Source organism: Rhinatrema bivittatum, chromosome 3, assembly GCF_901001135.1.
Source record: "Rhinatrema bivittatum chromosome 3, aRhiBiv1.1, whole genome shotgun sequence".
NCBI lineage: Eukaryota > Metazoa > Chordata > Amphibia > Gymnophiona > Rhinatrematidae > Rhinatrema > Rhinatrema bivittatum.
In genome coordinates, this window is record NC_042617.1 from 57,017,084 (window position 1) to 57,041,836 (window position 24,753).

Consider the following 24,753-nt stretch of genomic DNA (forward strand, 5'->3'; position numbering starts at 1 on the left):
AGAACTGACTGAACTCAGCATCTCTTTGTGAAATCAGCCTCTTGACTGCCAAGATTTTTTTTTTTGGCCTTGTGCAAGTGAAGTTGCAAGTTTTTGAGGTTTTCCGAACTGTATATAAATGTTCCATGAAGTACCTTTTGATTTCTTTTTTGCACTGAACTGCTTATGGGGCTGGCACCTGTCTGCTAGAGTTTCGGGCCTCTGATCCTGGTTGAACTTTATGGTTCATTAATTGTTCTTGATTCTTTATGTGTTTTACAGGGTGGTAATGTATTGGGTTCCTAGTTAGTTAATAGGGGAGGGGGAGTTGGGGGGCTGGGTAGGATTGAGCAGTCGGTCGTGGGAAGACCCTGCAACCGGCTGCACTCAACCCGGATGCCACCAACCTGCCCCTCATGGCAGGAACGCCGTTATTGGGCCTCCTTCCAGCTGCGCTACTCTCCAGGCGCATGCGTGGTAATGCTCCTGGACTATATGGGCTCCGCGGCAGGGAACATTACTGTGTCCCTATCTGCGTCTATCGCTTTGAAATGGAAATCTGTGTCAGTATTGGACCACTGGCGGACTCAGATTCATTCAGTTGCTTTAATTGAAAAGTTAATGTTGATGTTAAGTGAAAAAGATTTGTTATATAACAAGATCTGGGATCCTTATTGGAAATGTTATCATTCTCTATAACTAGAGGAGGACAGTATTTTGATGTTGTATCTTGGTTTGTGATTGTCGGAGACTTATGTAAGACAAACGCCATGTCTGTATTCTGACTTTGTTTTAAATAAAAAGTTAACCAAAAAAAAAAAGTTGGAGAACTGGGCACATTTTCCTTTGTCTCTTCAGGGTCCTCAAGCTTTTATATGTGCTTCTTATGCTGCCCATAATGCTTCACTCTAAGGACATTTATTTACTAAATAAAATGCATTCCTGCTATCTCTGGAAGAGTAAAATACCCAGGTTAAATATGATGTGATTGATGTTTCCTGTTATAGATGGTGGGCTAAATTTCCTAATTTAAAGCTTTATAATTTGGCAGTGTTATTTGGCCCTATATCTGATTGGCTGAAGAGATCTAATCATTTTTTGGACACAGAAATTGAGCAACAGATAGTACATCCATTGGGCTTAAAGTTTATATTTGATAAGTATCAACTGCCCTATTATGTTCCATCCCATGTACTGCTTCAGTTTCTTAGGAATGCTTGGAAGTTCTTAAGCGTCTGGGGTAGTGTGGCTAATCTCTCCCCTTTCTTGCCAAATTTTGGAAATCCTTCTATTCTACCTACTTCATTGCATTCCTGCTATAGAAAGCTGCTTAATCATGGAGTCATGACTTTTGGTGACTTAATGATTCCTAATATTACTGCAATGGACTCCTCTGAAGTTTGCATTAGCAAGAAAGGATTTGCCAGGGCTGATTTTTTCATGTATTTACAACTGAGACATTTCCTTATTTCCATCTTTGTCCCTTCTAATCTTTCTTACAGTTTGACCAAATGTGATTCCTTTTAACAATTAACAGCCGAATTTTAAAAGCCCTGCGCACGGTATAACCGGGGGTTACGTGCAAGGCCAGGCCCTGTGCGTGCCAAGAGCATTTTCAAAAGGGCCCGGCCACACACATAACCCCTGTTACGCGCAGAAGCGCCAGGCGATTGAAAAGCGGCAAGCTGGGGACAGGGTCTGCATGGGGGGCGGACCGGGACAGTGCCATGAGATGCTGTCCTGGGGAAGCCTGTGCCGGCCGAGTTTACTTCTGCTCCAGAGGAGCAGTAAGTATAAAAATAAAAAAATTGGAGATTGGTAAGGTTAGTTTAGGGGTCAGAGAGGAGAGGGGAAGATGGAGGACAGAAAGAGTTAGGGGGAGGGAACTAGGAAAGCCCTACTCGAGTCGCCGCGCATAACTTAAAAAAATCAACCCCCTCTACGCAAGGAGGAAGCCACCTGCCCACACACGCACGCACGCAGACATTAAAATCCAGTGCGAATGTGGGCACGGGAATCCTATTTTATAACAAGCGCCAGCTGACACCTGCATGTTATAAAATAGCCACGTCCATGTGTGCGCGCCGGGAACCGCACGCACATGGGCGTGTGCATGCGCGATTTAAAATCCACCCCTAAGTGAGCAGGAAGTGGTCTCTACATCTCAATTCTCTAAGTTGCTCAATGTTTGTCAAAGTTCTTCAGTCTTGACAGAGCTTGCGGATGTATTGAAAAAGGATTGCAAAGTAAAATTCACAGCTAAAGATAAAAATTTTCATTAAAATTGTCACCTTAAATGTCAACCTTCATGCGCTTCAGAATTGAATTTTGCATAGAATCATTATCTCGCCTGTTAGAGCGAAGCAAATGAAAGTCTTTACTACTGATGAAAACCTTGAGTGGAAAGCAAAGGGCACATTGCGTCACTGTCTTCGGGAATGTCCCTAATACAATTATTTTGGAAATATATCATTCGACATTTAGGCTAACTACATGTAAAACAGTAATTTTTTTCCTTTGAATTCTGTGTATTACAATACTTAGAGAAGCATATTTTCATTGGGAGATTCCAGAGATTGTTTCTGGCCAAAGAATGCATGCTTTTTAACTAATTAAAAAAGAAAGCCTCCTTCTTTTTCTGATTGGAATGCTTGTATGGTGGACATGATTTGCAAGAAGTATCACACAGCTACTGCTAGATCATCAAAAGATTATGCCATACTTTGTCAAATTTGGATATCCTTCGTTGCGCATTCACCAAAGGACTTGAGAAAGCAGTTGAGACCTCGAGAGAATGCAGCGCACCAAGCCTAGGTGTAACCAGTCTTCTAAAGTGGGGATTGCCTCTCTGAAAAGAAGCACACTTTCGATTGCTTTGTTTTGTGTCTTTGTATTGACTCTTGTTGGACAGCTGGTTCATGTTTGGAGTGAATAAAACTATAACATGGCTCCCAATATTATCAGATTCGATGTTGTGACATATATGTTGGTTGCGCCAATAAAGATTGTTAAATCTTATTAAATACAGGTGTCATTTTAGGAGAAGCTACTTATGCACATATCTGCTGAGTTAAACAAACTTTTCCACAGGTAAAAACAGATTTTATCCATGAAAGTGGGGGCTTCTAATACCTCTCAACCTGTGTGAAGGTAAAAATATACATATGTATATGTTGTTCAACAACGCGTATACTTTTACCTTCAGATTCTGGAGGCATTCCAGTGGCAGAGAGGTGACGGTGCAAAGAAGTACATGAACAGATTTGACTATTTAAACCTACCCACCTAGGTTTTGACAGAAAAATTCCATGCACAGGACATTAATCAGAGCGAAAGCCTGTGTGGATTTTTGCTTTGATTACTGGTACAGTTTTGATTATCACCTCCTGAGAGGCCAATTTTCAAAAGACATTTACCCACGTAAATAGCTGTCTACCTGGTTAAAGGACGTTTTGAAAAGTGCCCACCTCAAATGCAGCAATTAGTATGCATATCATTCAACAATGCATATACTTTCACCCACATTTTCATGGAGAGTTCCTGAGTCAGAGCTAGGCCAGGGGAGGCAACAATGTGCATAGTTTGGGATTTTCAAAACTACATGTGTTGTTTTGATCAGAAAAAGTATCTGCAGAAAAAGCAGGTACTTTCTCCTTGAACAGTTTTCAAAGGGAACATGTACACATATTTTCAATACTTTGAAAATTAGTAAAAGTATCCACAAATATTTCACCTGCCCTTACAGTTTTGAAAACTGCCAATAATTAGTCCAAGTCTCCAAACTAGCATAAAAAGTGTGAAAACTAAACTTTATTGCTTTCAGAGGAAGGAAATTCAATCCCAAAATTGTGAACATTTTTTTAAACAAATTTAATGAAATTGGATAACTTTATTTTAGGATGGCAAGTCAGAATCTGAAATCAAATCTTCTGTTTAAAAAAAAGGTCCTTAAAAAATGGGAGGTCAACATTACATTAGGTTTAAAATGTAACCCTATTATACAGATACATTAATTGATTTTTCTTGAATTCTCCACAACAATACCAAACAAATGAGAAATTCACTCATAAGAATGGTAACAAGGTTCCATAACAGATAATACATGGATATTTCTGACATTACACAAAAAAATACTGAAATCAGTTTTCACATTCATAGTAAGTAGAGGAAGTCATTAATCTTTAAATTCCCTCTAAAGGGAAACCGAGGAAATAGTATTACTTAAAAATACAGTCAAAACTATTCTTTTATTTACACACATTTTATTTCCTGTCTATCCAATGAGGATCCAAGCAGGTTATAAACAGGTCAATATAAAGTTACAATTTAAAAAGATAAACATCACATAAAATGTAAGACAATTTAAAAATAATTAACAAAATTAATCCAGCACTCAGCTATAACAATAAAACCACAAAAGACACCTTTCAAAGAATTCTATTCCACCCAATATAGGTGCATATATGGCTGCACAGAGATTTTATACAGTATTTTATACCTGCATGTATCAGGTACGCGCAGATTATAAAATATGCATAATTCTATCCCCTAATATGCACGCGTATGTTTCCTTACACACAAATATCTACAATGTACTGAAAGCTCGCACTTTTCTTACTTGTTTAAAAAACATTAGCACAGATATTTTACACATAAAAAAATCCAACTTGCTCACATAAAACCCTGTTTATGTATGGAAGCTGGTATATTTTAAAACATGCTCGTATAACTGAAATCACCAATTTGCAGAAACCTCCACCAGTTCACTCAGTCTTTCTCCTGATTATCGAGGCTCAACACACTCTGAACTCCCCTCACACCACCCAGTCACCCAGATCTCCCTGTCAACCAAAAGTAAACAATAAACGAGTTTGATATCATTTAGGCAAAATAAATTAGTAGGTGTAAAATGACATGAATGATGCCAAATGTGCACACATAGGTCTCTTATAAAATAGCAATTTGTGCACATACCTCTTGGTCAAGCCCTGGAATGCTCCTAGACCGCTCTTTTTTTTCATACGTAAATGTGCATGCAAGACTGAAATTACGTTATATAGCATGTACATGAGCAAAAGCAAGTTAGGCACATATATACTAATTTTATGTATGTAAATGTTTTGAAAATTCACCCCCTAGGCTTCAACATACTAAAAACGTATGTCTTCTCTTAAAAAATCATCCATGTACTGTGCATATAGCCTAACCAGGACCTACTACTTGTTTATAATAGGAACAATCTCAAGGAAAGAGGTTAGGCTGTATAATGGGTTTATACATTGGGCTTTAATCTTTAATGGCATAGCTTCAACGTTTGTTGTATGTCCTATACATCTATTCCTTCTATTTTTCCCCACAGGAAAAAAACATCATACAATTCAACAGTTGCCAACAAGACCTTCCATGCAAAACTAATTAATCCTTCTTTTCAAAATCCACACATATACTGTACATATGTCCAAATTTCCTTTAACATCTTCTCAGGATATCCTTGGACCCCTAATGTACAGAAAACTTGGTGAGGATAGGACACTGAACACAAAAGTTATGTGGTGGGGGAAGCGCGGGAGTGACTCACAGACATGTGAACTCATAAGCCTGCTTCTTTTTGGAAAGTAGGCTAAAAATATAATAGCAGCATATTAGATCTAATTTGACAGGCCCAGCTGTAAGTCCTATGTCTCCATAAACAGTACAATTCAACAAATTCATCCATACATAAAAAGGCATCACCTCAAAACATAGGGCCCTATTTACTAACTTATGATAATGTAAATATGCAAATTAAAACCACATTAATGCATGATACCAGCAATGCTTATACTGCAGTTTGGAAAAATCACGTAGGAACTAACTCATGTTAATATGACAAACCCATAAAGTGATAAAAAGTAAATGTTATACTCTGCCTATAAATAACTGGTAATAGTATAAAGATAAACATTTTTCCTCCCTACCATACTTTGAACAAACATATCCATTAACTCAAAAGGTATCATACTTTTAGGTTTAACTTTTAAGTACTAATAGCGTATATGCTATATTTTTACTCTGTGTCCTTTACATTTAAAAATTATCAACAGGAAACCGGTCAAATTTCAAATATCAAACAACTTTAAAAAAAAAAAGTTACCTGTTTACTGAATTTATCAAAATTCATAATGGGTCCATTATGGAACATGGGGTAGTAGAATATGTAGATCAGCATCCAACGGAATGAATGGCAGCTTTCCTGACTCGATGTGTGCCAGCAGTACTCCAGGCTAAAGCTTGTGTAGTACAGACATCGAACTGTTAGGGTGAACACAAGCAAATAATACTCGTTTTCAGTTTCATACCAATCCCTCTGTAAAAATAAAAGAAAATCAGAACAAATTATCCCTAACAACTGAAAAATAGGAAGTTAATACAAACAAAAAACACATATTTTGAAATGTCTACATGCCAATGCCAGAAGTCTAAGAAGTAAGAAGGGAGAGTTAGAGTATATAGCACTGAATGAGATAAAAGACTAATTGGCATCTCAGAGACATGGTAGAAGAAGAACATAAGAACATAAGAAATTGCCATGCGGGGTCAGACCAAGGGTCCATCAAGCCCAGCATCCTGTTTCTAACACGGGCCAAACCAGGCCACAAGAACCTGGCAATTACCCAAACTCTAAGAAGATCCCTTGCTACTGATGCAATTAATAGCAGTGGCTATTCCCTAAGTAAACTTAATTAATAGCCGTTAATGGGCTTCTCCTCCAAGAACTTATCCAAACCTTTTTTGAACCCAGTTACACTAAATAACGATAGACGATACATATACCACTGTACATATGTTTCCGAGTTGGTACCCAGTTACAGTTAATCGAGTTTTATGAATGTCTCCCTAAAGTTTTCTTGCCCACCTGTTTTAATGTATTCCGCCCCTGAGGCGACTGTTCAGTTCCATGTAAACCGGTGCGATATGTATTGTATACAGGAACATCGGTATATAAAAATTAAAAATAAATAAATAAATGTGCCAACTACATCCTCTGGCTACAAATTCCAGAGCTTTATTGTGCGTTGAGTGAAAAAGAATTTTCTCCAATTAGTCCTAAATGTGCTACTTGCTAACTTCATGGCATGCCCCCTAGTCCTTCTATTATTCGAAAGTGTAAATAACTGAGTCACATCTACTTGTTCATGATCTTAAAGACCTCTATCATATCCCCCCCTCAGATGTCTCTTCTCCAAGCTGAACAGCCCTAACCTCTTCAGCCTTTCCTCATAGGGGAGCTGTTCCATTCCCTTTATCATTTTGGCTGTCCTTCTCTGTACCTTCTCCATCACAACTATATCTTTTTTGAGATGCGTTGACCATAATTGTACATAGTATTCAAGGTGAGGTCTCACCATAGAGCGATATAGAGGAATTATGACATTTTCCGTTTTATTAACCATTCTCTTCCTAATAATTCCTAACATTCTGTTTGCTTTTTTGACTACTGCAGCACACTGAGCCGATGATTCTAAAGTATTATCCACTATGATGCCTAGATCTTTTTCCTGGGTGGTAGCTCCTAATATGGAACCTAACATCGTGTAACTACAGCAAGGGTTATTTTCCCTATATGCAACGCCTTGCACTTGTCCACATTAAATTTCATCTGTCTTTTGGATGCCCAATCTTCTAGTCCTGCAAGGTCCTCCTGTAATGTATCACAGGCCACTTGTGATTTAACTACTCTGAATAATTTTGTATCATCCGCAAATTTGATAACCTAACTCATCATATTCCTTTCCAAATCACATATATATATTGAAAAGCACCGGTCCAAGTACAGATCCCTGAGGCACTCCACTGAGAAAATTGACCATTTAATCCTACTCTCTTTTTCCTGACTTTTAACCAGTTTGTAATCCACGAAAGGACATTGCCTCCTATCCCATGACTTTTTAGTTTTCGTAGAAGCCTCTCATGAGGGACTTTATCAAACGCTTTCTGAAAATCCAAATACTCTACATCTACCGGCTCACCTTTATCCACATGTTTATTAACCCCTTCAAAAAAAATGAAGCAGATTTGTTAGGCAAGACTTCCCTTGGGTAAATCCATGTTGACTGTGTTCCATTAAATCATGTCTTTCTATATGCTCTACGATTTTGATCTTGAGAATAGTTTCCACTATTTTTCCCGGCACTGAAGTCAGGCTCACTGGTCTATAGTTGCCCGGATCATCCCTGGAGCCTTTTTTAAATATTGGGGTTACATTGGCCACCCTGCAGTCTTCAGGTACAATGGATGGTTTTTAATGATAGGTTACAAATTTTAACTAATAGATCAGAAATTGCATTTTTTTTAGTTCCTTCAGTACCCTAGGATGCATACCATCTGGTCCAAGTGATTTGCTACTCTTTAGTTTGTCAATCTGGCCTACTACATCTTCCAGGTTCACAATGATTTTGTTCAGTTCGTCTGACTCATCATTCCTGAAAACCATCTCCGGAACTGGTATCTCCCCAACATCCTCATTAGTAAACACAGAAGCAAAGAATTCATTTAGTTTTTCTACAATGGCCTTATCTTCCCTAAGAGCCCCTTTAACCCCTTGGTCATCTAATGGTCCAACCGACTCCCTCACAGCTTTCTTGCTTCGGATATATTTAAAAACGTTTTTATTATGAGTTTTTGCTTCTATGGCCAACTTCATTTCAAATTCTCTCTTCGCCTGTCTTATCAATGTTTTACACTTAACTTGACAATGCTTATCTTTTATCCTATTTTCTTCAGATGGATCCTTCTTCCAATTTTTGAAGGATGTTTTTTTGGCTAAAATAGCCTCTTTCACCTCACCTTTTAACCATGATGGTAATCGTTTTGCCTTCTTTCCACTTTTCTTAATGTGTGGAATACATATGGACTGAGCCTCTAGGATTGTATTTTTAAACAATGTCCAAGCTTGTTGAACACTTTTAACCTTTGCAGCTGCACCTTTCAGTTTTTTCTATTTTCCTCATTTTATCAAAGTTTCCTTTTTGAAAGTTTAGTGGTAGGGCTGCAGATTTACTTATTATCCCCTTCCAGTTATTAGTTTAAATTTGATCATGTTATGATCACTGTTGCCAAGTGGCCCCACCACCGTTACCTCTCTCACCAAATCCTGCGTTCCACTAAGAATTAAATCTAAAAAGCTCCCTCTCTTGTTGGTTCCTGAACCAATTGCTCCATGAAACAATCATTTATTAAATCCAGGCAGGGGAGGCTCGCAGCGTTGTATATAGACCCTCCTCCTGCCCATTAACTAATAGCGCAGGGGCATGAGGAGGTGCGTTAGTGTCCCAATGTCTCTGTGATAGTTTATATACACTTCACTGAAATGCATTAAAATAAAATGCTGACATTTTTCTAAATCAGCCGCATCATTTTATTAGCATCCAGTTAGGTATGCATGAGCTGCTCTGCATGAATTCATTCATGCAAAGACCATGAAAAAGCAGTTCATTGCAATAGGGGCAGGTTTCAGGCCAAAACATCACACAATATTGTGAATATTGTGCAATATCACCGCGATATGTACCGTATATATTATGCATTAAACACTGTTTAACATACATTGTAGCCATACCGTGGCTTAGTAAATCTAGCTGTAGATTGTGAGCCCTCTGGGACAGGAAAATATCTACAGTACCCAAATGTAATCCGCTTTGAAGTGCCTGAAAAGCAGAATATAAATCAAATAAATAAAATAATCCTACTAAATAAATCACTTGTTTCCAAGAAAACAACTAGTTTTATCAATAATATGACCCTCACACAATGCTGAACTATTTTACAATGTGATTAAATTAGAACACGATTCTATTTATCAACAGGCAAGAAAGTACAGGAAGCAGAACACACTCATCAAGTCTTGGTTACTAAATATAATAATACAGAAGGACTGTTGTTTTTGATAAGACAAAAAATGCCACTATAGATTCTGTGCCTCTTAATGAGCTATGATATTGGGTCTGCAAAATCAATGTATAATGCAATAATTGGAAAAAGGAAACAAGGACACTACTGATATTGAAGGAAAAGTTTTGCACACTTAGGGCCAGAAATACTAGATATTTTTCCCATCTATACAAAATGGGAAAGCCTCTTTAGTACATCAACCCCATACTCCTAAATTTAGGGTAGTAATTTATATGTTAATATGACTCCTTTACAGTTTCTCCAACTTCACAATTGTATTTTATTTATTTACTAAACTTAATATACCTTCTAATCCAATTTCTCACTAAGGGGGTCATTTATCAAAGGCTTATCACACGCGATATGGCCGTATCGTGTGCGATAAGCCTCTATCGCATGTGAAAAGGTCCTTTTCGCATGCAATATCATGCAAGTTAGGGGGAGGGGAGGAGCCGGGACAGGGAGGGGAGGAGTCGGCGGTGTCTTCGCTGCCGGTGATAATGTTACTAACATTATCGTCGGCAGCAGCGTGCCAAATAGCACCACCTTTCACGGTGTTTATTTGGGGGGGGGGGGGGAGCGGCCTAGAATTGCAAGACGAATTATGTATCAGCACAGACAGCAGGGGGGTTTAAGTGTCCCCAACTTGGAACGATACTGGCAGGCTGCTCGATTTAAAACCCTCATTGACTGGCATAGGCAATCTGCCCCTAAGATGTGGGTACAATGTTGTCAACAATTACTGGGGGACGTGCCACTTCATAGCCTGTTGTGGCAACCCAAGAAAACGTGGCGTAGTCATCCCAGTGATCTATTGCCACCCTCTGTGGTATATGTCCTAGACAAGTGGCATATTAAAAGTTCGATTTAGGTAGGGACATGAGAATACCATCTCAATATGCATAATTTTACAAACAGTAGATTCACACCAGGCTATGAATCTAAGGCTTTTTATGACATGGAAAGAAAGGGTCTAATCACATAGGGGCAAATATGGGGCAGTATGGCTCTTGTTCCTGGATATATACCCATATTTACAATTTCAACATTTTGCTAATACAAACATGCTGGCAGGTCACTTTCAGCAGGGAAGATCTGATTTTGAAACTTTATGCACCCAGGCTGATCAAGCCACTAAAGTTCTATCGAGAGTATATACCCTGCTGGGAAGAAATTTGTCTATTAAGCCTAGCCATTTATTAGCATGGGAAAAGGATCTAGGTGTACCTTTTTCGCCTAAAGAGTGGGAGGCAATTTTTCAAAATATTGGCAAGGGCCTGACTGCAGCTTCCCTGATAGAAAACTCGCTAAAACTATTATTTAGAATTTAGATGGCACTACTGTCATGTAAAATGTATGTGGTAGTCTCTGATCAATGCTGGAGAGTGTGTCAATTACAGGGAACATTTTACCATATGTGGTGGTCCTGTCCTAAAGTTAGTATCCTGTGGAAGAGTATTGAGTCATGGCTTCATAATATTAATGAAAATATAGTTTCTCTGCAACCACAACAGGCCCTACTTGGGGTACCCATTTTTTCACACAAGGCTGGCGATAATACTCTGGTCAATTACATCCTAGTCGCTACAAGGACAGCTATAGCGGGACACATACAGCATAAAGTTGGAAAAATATGTCTTGGCGGAAATTACTGCCCACCACCGCAGAAACGTAGGGAAATTCCATAGCATCTGGAAGAACTATAACCTATGGAAAAATACTCAACTGAGGGACGAGAATCCTTTGCCATAGGATGGGTCTAAATACTTTCATATACATACCACATGTATGACTATGTTGACACGAGTTACAGATCAAATGCTTTTTCACCTTCCTGGGTTATCATTGTGCGTATCCCTCTCAAGACGGGATGGGGGGAAGGGGAGGGGATGGATGGGTAGAGTCTTAAGGGGAGAAAATGTTCTTAAATTAAATTTCAGACATGTTAACACACAATAGCCATGATAAGAGTTGTCACAAATGTCTTTATTGAACCCAGTTGATAATGTTAGGGGTTAAACTGTTATGTTGTTCATATCTGTTGTCACAGCTCTGTGGTCGATTATCTGCTGTTTTGTGGGCTTTGTATTTGACCATGATTTGAAATAAAAACATAAATAAAAAAACCAACAAAACAATAAAAGTGGATCTAGCACTGGGCACAATCTGTATTAGAAAATAAACAAAAGCTTAATATCAAACTTTTCCCACTAACAGTCTAAACACAGCAAGTGTGTAATAGATGGCTTTAATAATGAAAGTCACAGATGGACCATTACCCAGTCACAGCGACCATACTAAAGAATGCAGTTCAAATCAGGAGAAGTTTCCATAAGTATAAAAATAGAAGCCGAAAAGCTTTTACTGATATTACTTTTTCTGATTCACCATATACCAAAAAATGAAAATTGTGGTGGAACATATTATCTGCAATAATTGGATTTGAGTATAACAATAACAGCAGTCAGGATTCATGACATTTTCAGGGAGTTCTCTAATAATGACATTTTCTAAGCAGAACGTAAATATTTAAAGTAGATGACACACACAAAAAGCAAGAGAAAGCTGTCAAAGGTTTTAAGATCATTTAGGTGCCCTGTAATACTGACCTTTGTTTAATTTAAAGTATTAGTTTAATAGAATTAAGAAACATTTAAATAGTTTTTGAACTATAGCCTCATGAACAGAAAGCTTTCAAGTACAGAGAATATTATGATATTATGGACTTTATGAATGCTTACATTTTTATCCTTTTCTAGAAAGCAGAGTTGCTTACTTGTAACAGTTGTTCTCCAAGGGCAGAATGTTGTCAGTCTTCACATATGGGTGACATCATCAGATGGAGCCTGGCCCGAAACTTTGATCTCAAAGATTCTAGATCTTTCACATGATCTACTGAGCATGTGCAGCTGTAGTTATCACCCTGCCCCCTAGGCAGAGTTCCTCAGTCCATGATATAGCTAATACAAAGAGAAACCAACTCCAGGGGAGGCGGGTGAGTGTTATGAGGACTGATATCCTGCTGTCCTCGGAGAACACTTGTTACAGTAAGCAACTCTGCTTTCTCTGAGAACAAGTAGGATGGCAGTCCTCACACATGGGTAATTCCCACGCTATTGGCTGCCTGAACAGGACAAAGCTGAGAACCTCATAGTGCTGAAAGCACTACTGTTCTCCCTTCTGCCTGTGAGGCAGCAGATCCAAAAATGGGTCAAGGCAGAAAAAAAGTTGAGTTCTACAAAAAAGAAAATCAAAGAACAGACTGAGATACAAAACCCTGATGCTTAGCAGAGGCACCTAAGGCAGGGGATGATGTGAATTCCAGCAAGAAGGATACTTCGCCTCGCAGAAAAATATTACAGTCAGAATTTCAGAGCCACAAATTCTGACAGTGACAGCAGTCCTAGATCCTCCTGGATACAGCAAAAAGCACAGAGAATTCACCAAGAGTGATCTCTTGGACGAAGACTCAAGGTTTCCTTCAGTGTAAGGAGACAACTGAAAGGCCAGCTGGGGCCAGAGAGCCCTCCAGAAAGAAACTGCAGTCCACTAACATCTGAAAGACAGAATGTATTTGCAGAAGCGCACTCAATGATTGGCAGATAGACACAATGGGCAGAAAATGAAAAGCAATGCTTGGAAGAATAAGCAAAAGTGTCAGGGTCTGTGGCAGACCCTATCTGCCAAAGTAGCAGACAGATCTGACCTCTCAGATCAAATGGGATGGTTTAAGAGTGTCAGTGAATAAAAGGCAATTCCTGAAACGGGATCGCTAGCCCAAACCCCAAGCAGGGAGGTAAACTAGGACTGAAGATCACTCATGCTCCATCCTGTCAAGGGTAGGGCTATTTATCCTGTTCATAGGATAGGTCACGAGAGCAGTAAGGCACTTTGGTCAACCCAGTGAAGAATGAAAAGCCAATGTGGGAGGGAACGAACGACATACTCCCCTTTTGGGGGGGGGGGGGGAAGAAGACTCCTGACACTACTCTCATGGTATCCACATGTTGCGTCCGTTGCTGCTCGATGCCCTCACTCCGCCCTCTTTACCTCTGTGGCGACTCCCTCCGGGTCTGATGGACGGTTAGCTGCCGCGGTGTCTTCTTGCCGTCTCCCTCCAGCGTTCCCGGACTGGCACGACGCTGTGGATCCGCCATGTTCCTGATGACGTAGGGCGCGCGCTCCGATTGATGTCCCAGAAAGGGCGCGAACTTCGGGGACGTCCTGAGTTGACGTCATCCGCTTCCAATGTAAAAGGTCTCAGTATTCACTAACGAAGCGAGTTAGCAAGGGGGATTACTTCGGCTTTACTCCCAAGCTACTCAGCCTCCTCGGACTTACCAGGGGTACCCGCTCCTCGGGGGCCTTGCTCTCTTTTCTCTATTTCAGATTGCAGCTAGGAACCGGTACTCGTTCCTCAAGGGCCCATGTTCCTGAACACTCTGAAGATTCTCTACTGCCTGGAAGCTATCGCAGATTCAGACATTTGTGAGTTACCATCGCTCTCTCAGAGCTTTCCCTGGAACCAGGTACTCGCTCCTCGAGGGCCTAACCCTTTCCTGCTACTGAGCTTCCTGAAGACCTTATGTGAGTTTTGTCATCCAGTTCTGGCTATGAACACAGCATACCCTGTCTACTCACTATCTATAGTATCTCTACAGCTCAGCAACCCTGGGATCGCTGTTCCAGTACCTGAGGGACTTCAGCCCTGCCGGGCATATCAGCTCACTACTGCCACCTCTGGTGGTTCTACTAACCTGTCTAATAACAAAATTATCTCTGTCTGTCTCCGTACTCAAGCTTAGCCTGTGGTTCCTCTCAGGATATCCTCCTGGGAGCGCAGTCATCTGCATTCGGCCCAAGGATCCACCTATCTACATTCCTCTACAGCTGAGTGCCCTCTCCAAGCACTCCGCTGGTAACAGATTGCTACTCCTTCTCCATCAGGAGTCTTCAGCAACAGATTCATAACAGATTGCTACTCCGCAGTCTAAACCCTAACAGACTGTTTACTACTCCCTCTACCGGAGCCAAAACCTAATACATTGCTAACTCCTCCCTTCTTGAGAAGAGATCATAACAGTTTGCTAACTCCTCCATTCCACAGGAGCCAAAGCATAACAGATTGCTAACTCCTCCCTTCCTCAAGAGCCGAAACCTAACAGATTGCTAACTCCAGTGGATCCGGCTTTAAATTGGAGAAGCAGGGGGGTGGAGTTAAGATGGCGGCCAAGTGAGAGGTTGCTGAAGGCAGCGCGCTTCTTTTCCTCCTCAAGCTAGAAAAAATTTTTTTTGCTTAGAAATGCCTCATACCAAGCACAAGGCTCGGCTCAGGGAGAGCCAGCCACTTACCGCAACTGGGGATTCGACTCAGGCAACGATCCCAGCCTTCTTCGCCTCAACACCCACGCCAACAATACCGGGAGCGATGGCCGCGGTAGGCAGAGACGATGAGCATGCGTCTCAGCCTCAGGCCAACGAGATCTCGCTAAGTCCCGGCGCACCCGAGACTCCCTCCCCACCCCGGTGGTCGGAAGGCCGTGAAACAACGCAGGCAAATTTGCAGAGGCATCTCGTGGGGGCTTTAACCCAGGAAGAGAGAGCATCTGAAGGAACACCATTGCCGGGTACGGCTTCCAGTATGACGCCGGATGAAGGGGAGGAAACAGCCCCTAGAGCCGCAAGCAAGGGTGAGTTTAGGCAATTGACTTCCTTTCTTGTACGGCCTGAAATTGTGACTATGGATAATATTTGGGATGCACTAGCTGCAGTTGAAAAAGCCGTAATAAATCTTTCTAAGATGTGTTTGGAATCGCATAAACGCTGTGCTGAAAGTGAAAGCAGGGCTGAAAAGCAGGAACAAAAAGTGCATGAGATTGAACAAAAAGTTAAAAGCTTGGAAACTTTTCAACATCATGTTATACAAAAAGAAACTGTGACAGACAAAAAGATAGAAAACTTGGAGAATACTATTAGAAGTGTAAACATAAGAGTCCTAAATTTTCCAGTTATTACTCTTATGACACCAATGGACTTGTTTAAAAAATATTTAAATGTGGTTCTGAAAATTCCAGAGGAGGCGATGCCCCTGATAACTAAAGTATATTACCTACCAACGAATAAGAAGGAAGAACAGCAGAGTCAAGATATACAGGCCCAGTTAAATATTTCTGAAGTACTGGAACTTTCAGTGGAGGATTCAGTAACAACAAGAGGAACTCTTTTTGTATCTTTCGCTTTCTTATCTGAAAAGAATAATGTCCTTAGGATGTTTTTTCGTAATAGGAATGAGTTATTCTATGGCCAAAAGCTGCGGCTTTTTCCTGATATTTCTAGGCCAACACAAGAAAGGAGAAAAAAAATTTATCCAATTGAGAGAAGAAGCGATGGTCATTTGCTCACAGTTTATTCTTCGTTATCCTTGCAAATGTGTGATTAAGTATTTGGATGCTGTTTATGTATTCTTTGAACCCTCTCAGCTTCGCTTCTTTATAGATTCCCACCAACTAGCTGCGACATAGGAACGGCTGAGGGTGTAATAGAAATGAAATAGGCTGGGTATTGGTCACTGTTAATTTCTTTTTACATGTTTCCTTGAAGTTTTATGCTCCATAGAGTTTCCTATTCACCCCCTCAATATTTCTTAACATAAGGTGTGGTTATACTTAAAAATTGCTTTTTGTATCATTTTTCTTTATATACATCAACGTGTAACCTATAATTCCAATCACAATGGTTTATTTGTGTATATGGTGAAAATGTTATAAATAAAAAATTAAAAAAAAAAAAAAAAAAAATTGGAGAAGCAGTACTCCTGGGAATCCAGCTTAAGGTATGGGATGTCAGTAACCCCATGGACACGGCACACCTCTCCGCTTTGCAAGCTATACCGGGCCTGGCTCAACGCATCTCAGAACAGCAAGAAACCTTGGAGAAACTTACTGCAGCATTCTATGAGCTTCACACTCAGAAGATACAAGGCACAGCTTCTACCCAAGAAGGTCAGTTACAGTAGGTAACTTTAAAGACTGCTGTTCCACTGGCTGCTCCTATTCGTTTCTCTGCAGATCTCCAGAAGACTCGGGGCTTTTTGAACCAGTGCAGCTTGCATTTCACCTTACAGCCTTCATTGTTTCCCATGGGCCTCTCTAAGACCACCTACATCCTGTCATACTTGTATGGGAGAGCCTTGTCATGGGCATCTACCTTGTGGGAACGCAAGGACTCTATTTTGCAGGACATAGAAGGATTTATGGACTTGTTTAAATCCATTTTTGATGACCCTGCTCGTATGTCTGTGGCCGGGTTTGCTTGAAGCAAGGCAACAGATCATTGGCTGAATTTGCCATAGAATTCAAGACTCTTGCAGCGGAACTTCGCTGGGACCCCAGATATGTCAAGACTCTCTTCTGCAGAGGCCTGGATACCCGCTTGAAAGATGAGCTGGCCGCTCGCCAGACACCTGACTCGCTGGAAGAATTGATAGCCTTAACTACTCGGATGGATAGTCGGCTCCGAGACAAGGTGAAGGAACTCTGGTCTAAGGTGTTAACTGTGAAACAGGCCAGTACCCCTGCACCTCAGATGATTCCAGCAATTCCTGCTGTTGAAACAGATGAACTGATGCAACTTGGTCATGGTCACTTGACCTCAAAGGAGAGAAGATTTCATAAGAAACACGGCCTGTGCATGTACTTTGGTCAGCCCGGCCATGATGTCTCTACATGTCCCATTCATCTGGGAAACGGACGGGCCTAAGTCCCGCGGGAGGACTGTTCTTGAGCCATACTGCATTATCTCCTCCGCTCTCTCGTTCAGTCTCTGTGACCTCTGAACCAGCAACGGTTCGGACCCCTGCCCTGTTGGAATCAGGGGCAGGAGGCAACATTATTCTCAGACATCTTGTGGAAGACCTGAGGAGTCCCTTCGTCAAATTAGAAGATCCATTATTGCATCACAACTTGAAGCGGGCTTTGGACGTTCCTTTCCATCGCCACTTCTCTTGAGGATCTTAATGACGTCCACAGCTGTTTTACTCCTGGCTGCTGATATTCATAGCAGTTGCTATGTTCGCCATGGCTAGATGGCGCTCTACATCTTTACCGTCTTCACAGACTATAACTTAGAGATATCTGCTACGATTGTTTCACTAGGAAGTCCTGTCTGAAGCTCTACAGCACTATTAGATCCGAAGAAGATATCTCTAGCTACCAGCCTGTTTGATTTGCTGGTGCTGCCACCATCTCTCTTCCAGCTTCATCTACGGAAGAGTTATCCAGAAATGGGTTTTGGACGTACCCCAACATTGCTACTTCTGTTGAAGTTTTTGTGACGTCCATAGTAGCTAAGCCATTGCTGCTGAATTCAACACTTTATCCAGTTACCTTACTGAAGAAGTTACCCTTAGAAGTGGGGTTGGACGTACCCCAATATCGCCACTTCCACTGATGGTTCAGTGACGTCATAGCAGCTAAGCTATTGCTGCTAAATACTACCATCTCTCATCCAGCATCTTCTACTGGAGAGTCATCTTGAGAAGTGGATATTGGACAACATCACCACTTCCACTGAATTCCTCAGTGACGTCCACAGCAGCTCTATCCATTGCTGCTGATATCATCAATAACACTCTGAAAGATTCTTTCAAATCTCAAGATCCATCTGTCACCATTGAATTAGAAATCAAGATCAAAGATTCTGGATGTTCGCATCAGAGGCAAGATTTTGAATACCTTCTGATTGGGAAGGCTTCGGCTCTGATTTGATCACTTGGGAGCCTCAGAACAATATTATGGACAAAGAGATGCTTCATCAGTTTCACCTCGCGCATCCTTTGAAAGCTAAGCCTGGTACCCGAAGAGGAGATTGCCCTTTGAAGGGGAGTACTGTTGCATCTGTTGCTGCTCGATGCCCTCACTCCGCCCTCTTTACCTCTGTGGCGACTCCCTCTGGGTCTGATGGACGGTTAGCTGCGCAGCGTCTTCTTGCCATTTCCCTCCGGCATCCCCGGACCGGCACGACGCTGCGGATCCGCCATGTTTCTGATGACGTAGGGCGCGCGCGTGCTCCGATTGATGTACCAGCAAGAGCACGAACCTTGGGGGCGTCCCCTGAGTTGACGTCATTCGCATCCAATATAAAAGGTCTCAGTATTCGCTAATGAAGTGAGTTAGCAAGGGGGATTGCTTCGGCTTTACTCCCAAGCTACTCTGCCTCCTTGGACTTACCAGGGCTACCTGCTCCTCGGGGGCCTCACTCTCTTTTCTCTGTTTCAGATTGCAGCTAGGAACCAGTATTCGCTCCTCGAGGGCCCATGTTCCTGAACACTCTGAAGATTCTCTACTGCCTGGAAGCTATCGCAGATACAGACATTTGTGAGTTACCATCGCTCTCTCAGAGCTTTCCCTGAAACCAGGTACTCGCTCCTCGAGGGCCTAACCCTTTCCAACTACTGAGCTTCCTAAAGACCTTATGTGAGTTTTGTCATCCAGTTCTGGCTATGAACACAGCAGACCCTGTCTACTACCTATCTATAATTTCTCTACAGCTCAGCAAGCCTGGGATCACTGTTCCAGTACCTGAGGGACTTCAGCCCTGCCGGGCATATCAGCTCACTACTGCCACCTCTGGTGGTTCTACTAACCTGTCTAATAAAAGAATTATCTGTGTCTGTCTCCGTACTCAAGCCTAGCCGGTGGTCCCTCTCAGGATATCCTCCTGGGGACGCAGTCATCTGCCATCAGCCCAATGATCCACATGTCTACATTCCTCTACAGGTGAGTGCCCTCTCCAAGCACTCCACTGGTAACAGATTGCTACTCCTTCTCCATCAGGAGTCTTCAGCAACAGATTCATAACAGATTGCTACTCTGCAGTCTAAACCCTAACAGATTGTTTACTACTCCCTCTCCAGGAGCTGAGCATATCAGATTGGTAACTCCTCCTTCCACAGGAGCAGATTTATTACAGATTGCTAACTCCTCCCTTCTCGAGGAGCAGATCATAACAGTTTGCTAACTCCTCCCTTCGACAGGAGCCAAAGCATAACAGATTGCTAACTCCTCCCTTCCTCAGGAGCCGATTCATAACAGATTGCTAACTCCTCCCTTCCTCAGGAGCCGAAACTTAACACCACACCAATCATGATTCGACCAGAAACGCTGTCTTAGGTCACTCTTGTGACTGCAGCACACAACTATTGAGCTTGCCACAAGGAAAAACACACACACATAGATTAGAGGGCAACTAGAAAAGTAGTGCCCACCGTTTTAAAAGTGCGATGGTCAGAACTCGTACAGCATTATCCTATCCTACAGACGGCAGCACATATACACATAACAGAGCAGTGCTTCTGTGTACTATCCCATGCCAAAGCAAGGACTGAGCACCATCTGTTAGAGTTGGCACTGCACATTGCCAAATAGCCATCACAGAGTGTGTAGTGGTGCCCTCCTTGCTAATGTCAAATAGCACCCTATGTTGCAAAACAGATGAGAAAGCAGATATCTTGATGCAATTATGACAGCTCCGCTATCTCAGGCGTGGAGTTTTCTGGCGCCAACAGAGAATGCTGCTTGCCAGCACCTGAGGCACTTGGAGTAGATGACCCCTACCGTAGTCAACCACACATGATGCGCTCCACTGTCTCGTAACTCCTAATGGAGTCAGAATGAACTGTATAACAACGATGTCCCTAGTGCCACTGAGTTTCCAACTGTATCAGTCCATGGTGGTGGGTGGCGTTCTGTGGAGTCCCCCCATTGCATCCACGATTCCAGACAGCAGCCTTTGAAATCACATTGTGAGTGGTTCACCACCCTTCCCATTACGTAACGGCATCAGGGAAGCCCATGATGCCCTACGGTGCACTTGGTCCTCTGCAGTGGCAACTGGTGGCATCCAAACTAGTCTGCCAGGGCCCACAGTGGCGATGGTGTCCATGGTGCCAATAGTGCTCTCGGCACTCACCAGCAATGGATTGCATCTATAGCACCGAACAATGCCATGCCCAGAGCTTTGATAGTGCTTGACCTCGCCACAAGCATTCAACATGTTTATTGGCATCTACGGGTTGCAGAGCCATCGACGTCATCATTGACAACTGCAGACGTCGACAATTCAGCGGCATCTTTGGAGCCCACAGTGCCCAAAGGTGCTTACGACTCGGTGACACTGAAAAATGATTTTACCATCACTCCTGTGCATCTAAATAAAACAATAGGATTTAAAGAAAAAAACATTGTACTCAGTTTTTTCAGGAGACAAGGCTTCAAACTCAAGACACACATGAGTTTATAACAAAACAGCAACAGTATTTTCTGTGCAGATAGGGCAGACACATTAAGAAGGCCAAATAGTAAAGCAGGTGTACTCTATACAGGCTGCTAATGTTTCTTGAGAAAATTCAGTATGACCAAGCAATAAGTGATCTATAACAAGAAATGATGGCATAAGATTAATAAGCATAGGAGAGAGCTATAAGGCCTAATCCCAATATTAATTCTCCTCCAGCAGTGGGGATTAAGACATAAGGTCAGCCCCCGACACGCCCCTTTTAGAAAGCCCCGGGATTTACGCGCGTCCCGGGGCTTTACGCGCGCTGGCGGCCTATGCAAAATAGGTGCGCCGGCGCGCACAGGGCTTTTAAAATCCACCCCTGTGATACTACATCGCGCAATGTGATAAAGTAGCACAAGTTGCGCAAACTACCTATGCAATGCAGTAAATCAGAAATTTCCCTAACCATGCACATGTTTTTTTATTGCAGACCCTAATGCGACATATTTCTGTTTATTTATAGCTTTTGGATGAATCTAGGACTTAATTCGTTAGCCAGCTAACTATAGTCAGCTATCTTCAGGACAGCTCTTTGACCCGACCAGACTTAGAGGGTCATTTTTCAAATCGTGTTAGAGTGTTAATCTGGGCATTAGAGCCCTAACGCCTACAATAATTCCATAACGCATGCGATAAATAACGCATCACGAGATGCGTATGCAAATTTAAAAAATGTAGCCAAATGGGAAGAGTTTATGAAAATGAGGGGTGCTTAACGTTGCATGTGATAGCATAATAATGCTATCACGGGGTTTAACTAAAACGTTTTTATGCCCAAAACAGGATTTGCAATAAATATCACAAATCCCATGAAAGAGAGAGAGCACCTCTGGGGAGGCACACATATTAGGCAACTTTTTATACCACTGTAAGAGGGGCCACTCTGAACTCAGGGTGAGGTTTTGGTGGTGAGCTAGGTTTTGGGGGGCAGTTTTACATGCACAGTCAGAGGTTCGAACAGCACAGTTACCATCAGTAAAGATTTTATGTGATTTGGAGAAATAAAATGTATAAGAAGATGAGATTTGTACAATGTACTTTCAACCTAGCTTGATGCACTATCTATCTAGCTGCTATCAAGCTAGGTCGAGAGTACAATGTACAAATCTCATCTTTGTGTATCTTTCATTAGTCCAAATCACATAAAATCTTCACTGATGTCTATTCTGCTCTCTTTCTCTCTCTCTCTCTTGCTCTCTCTCTCTGAATATAGCGAGTAAGCCATTTAGATGGATAACCATTAAGTTATCCATCTAAATGGCTTTTGAATATGGATCTCCTTGTGTTTTTGAGTCATAAAGTGCTTATTTTTCATGAGATTGCGAGGGTTACTCAGTAGAGGAGAAAATTGCTTCTTTCTAAGAGACAAGTGATAGCCCTCAGAGCCTCATCTATTCTAAGATTTCCTTGCAAGTGTCAGATTCATTTTGAAAAGAATAAATACTTATTTTATGACCCTGCTCAACTTGAGGGATTTCTACAGTACAGGGAGTTGCACACTATACTTAATTAATTCTGTAATGTAATTTGATGGTAAAAGGGTACCAGCATAAACTGTATTTTTTTTTCTTAGATTGATATATATTAAATTGTTTCTTTTTATATCCCCCTTACAAATGGTCTACTTATGGAGAAAATACATTTAAAATATTTTAATTAGTTTTTATTATCCTTTTGTATTTTCTTGTATTAACTTGATTTTTCTTGATGTCATATATTGTCCTTGATTTTATATTATACATTTTAATAAATAATTTTTTTATAAGATGTGTACAGCATTATTTATTTATTTATTTATTTATTTATTCAATCTTATATACCGGCTTTCAAGTTCATTTCAAGGCGGTTTACATTGATTGAAGTTGCAGTAGCAACCTTCAAACACATATATACTAAAAACAAAACATGGTACATGACTAAAATACATTAAAACCAAAAGCTAGCTGACTAAAAATTTATTAAACTAAACCCTTTCAAATCCCAACAATTCTGCCACATCTTCCCAGGTACCCCCCTTCCCTCCACCCATCCATCTACCCTCCTCCCCTCCACCCACCCATCTCCCCTCCTTCCCTCTTAGACTCTCCTCTCCCTCCTCTCCTAGTGTCTCTGTACTACTATGGAAAAGGGGTCAACTATTCAGGCTAAAAGCCTGTTCGAATATCCAGGTTTTTATCTGCTTCCTAAAGCTGTTAATGTCCTCCTCTGTCCGAATCTCAGCGGGTAAGGAATTCCACATTTTTGGCCCTGCTAAAGATAAGGACCTCTCTCTCACTGAACTAAGGTGAGCCAGCTTGGGCGATGGAATGGTCAACAAGGCCTGCCCAAGGGACCTCAAATTTCGTGATGGGACATGGATACGTAAGGAGGCATTCAGCCATTCCGAATTCGTGCCATATATTGCTTTATGTATTAAAGTTAGGCACTTGTATTGTATACGGAACTGAACCGGCAACCAATGTAAACCCATCAGAACTGGGGAAACATGATCAAATTTTTTGTGTCAGATATTAGCCGTGCAGCGGCATTCTGCAACAATTGCAGCGGACGGATAGTCGATGAGGGCAAACCCAACCATAGGGCATTACAATAATCTAACTTGGGTAGAATTAATGCCTGGACTACAATCCGGAAATCATTTGAGTGCAATAGTGGTTTTAATCTCCTTAACACTCTTAATTTGTGAAAACCGTCTTTTAGGATAGCCTTCACAGAAGATTTCATTTTAAGCTCAGAATCTAGCATACACCCTAGATCTCTTACCTCAGATTGAATTTTATATAAAGGGAGACAGTTAAGGATGTCCTTTTCTACTTTCTCTGTTACCTTGTTACCGATAAAGAGTATTTCGGTTTTTGAATTGTTTAGCGCTAATGACATATGCGTAAGAAGTTGGTTTATTGATTGATAATAGACATCCCAGAGTTTCAATGTAGCTGACAAAGAATCTTTTATGGGTATCAATATCTGGATATCGTCCGCAAAAACGTAGTGTACCAGCCCCAGACCCGCTAAGAATCTACATAATGGGGCCATATAAATATTAAATAAAGTTGGTGAGAGGGAAGAACCCTGAGGGACTCCAGTATGAAGATCAATTACCTCGGATTCAGCTGTTCCCAATTTAACAACGTATGATCTATTGGCCAGAAACGATTTAAACCAATCTAATGTTTTGTCTTGAAGACCCACTTCGCTCAATCTAGAAATAAGTACTTCATGATTGATGGTGTCAAACGCCGCTGATATATCCAACAGAATCAACAGATAGGAGGTATTCTGGTCGAAACCTCTTTGTACGGTATCAAGTAGTGAGATTAGCAGGGTCTCTGTATTCTGAGCTTTCCGAAAACCATATTGGGCCGGGAAAAGCAGCTGATGTTCTTCTAGGTGGTCCATTAACTGTCGGTTGACCACTTTTTCAATCAATTTGGCCACGAATGGAAGAATTGAAATTGGTCTGTAGTTTGTCAAGAGAGAGCTATAAAACCTAATCCCTCCTTCCAA

At 41.4% G+C, this 24,753-nt stretch overlaps 1 protein-coding gene across 5 annotated transcripts in view; it reads right to left on the reverse strand.

Moving 5' to 3' along the window:
- The window catches only part of HHAT (hedgehog acyltransferase), a 598,180-nt gene that overhangs the window by 475,386 nt on the left and 98,041 nt on the right, over positions 1–24,753 (reverse strand). For all 5 annotated transcript variants that reach the window (XR_003855353.1, XM_029593286.1, XM_029593285.1 and 2 more), the window contains one exon: positions 6,113–6,325. Coding sequence is in view for 4 of the 5 variants with exons in the window: in XM_029593286.1 (XP_029449146.1) it covers positions 6,113–6,325 (213 nt within the window). In the remaining variant the exon portion in view is untranslated. The remainder of the gene's footprint in view (positions 1–6,112; positions 6,326–24,753) is intronic.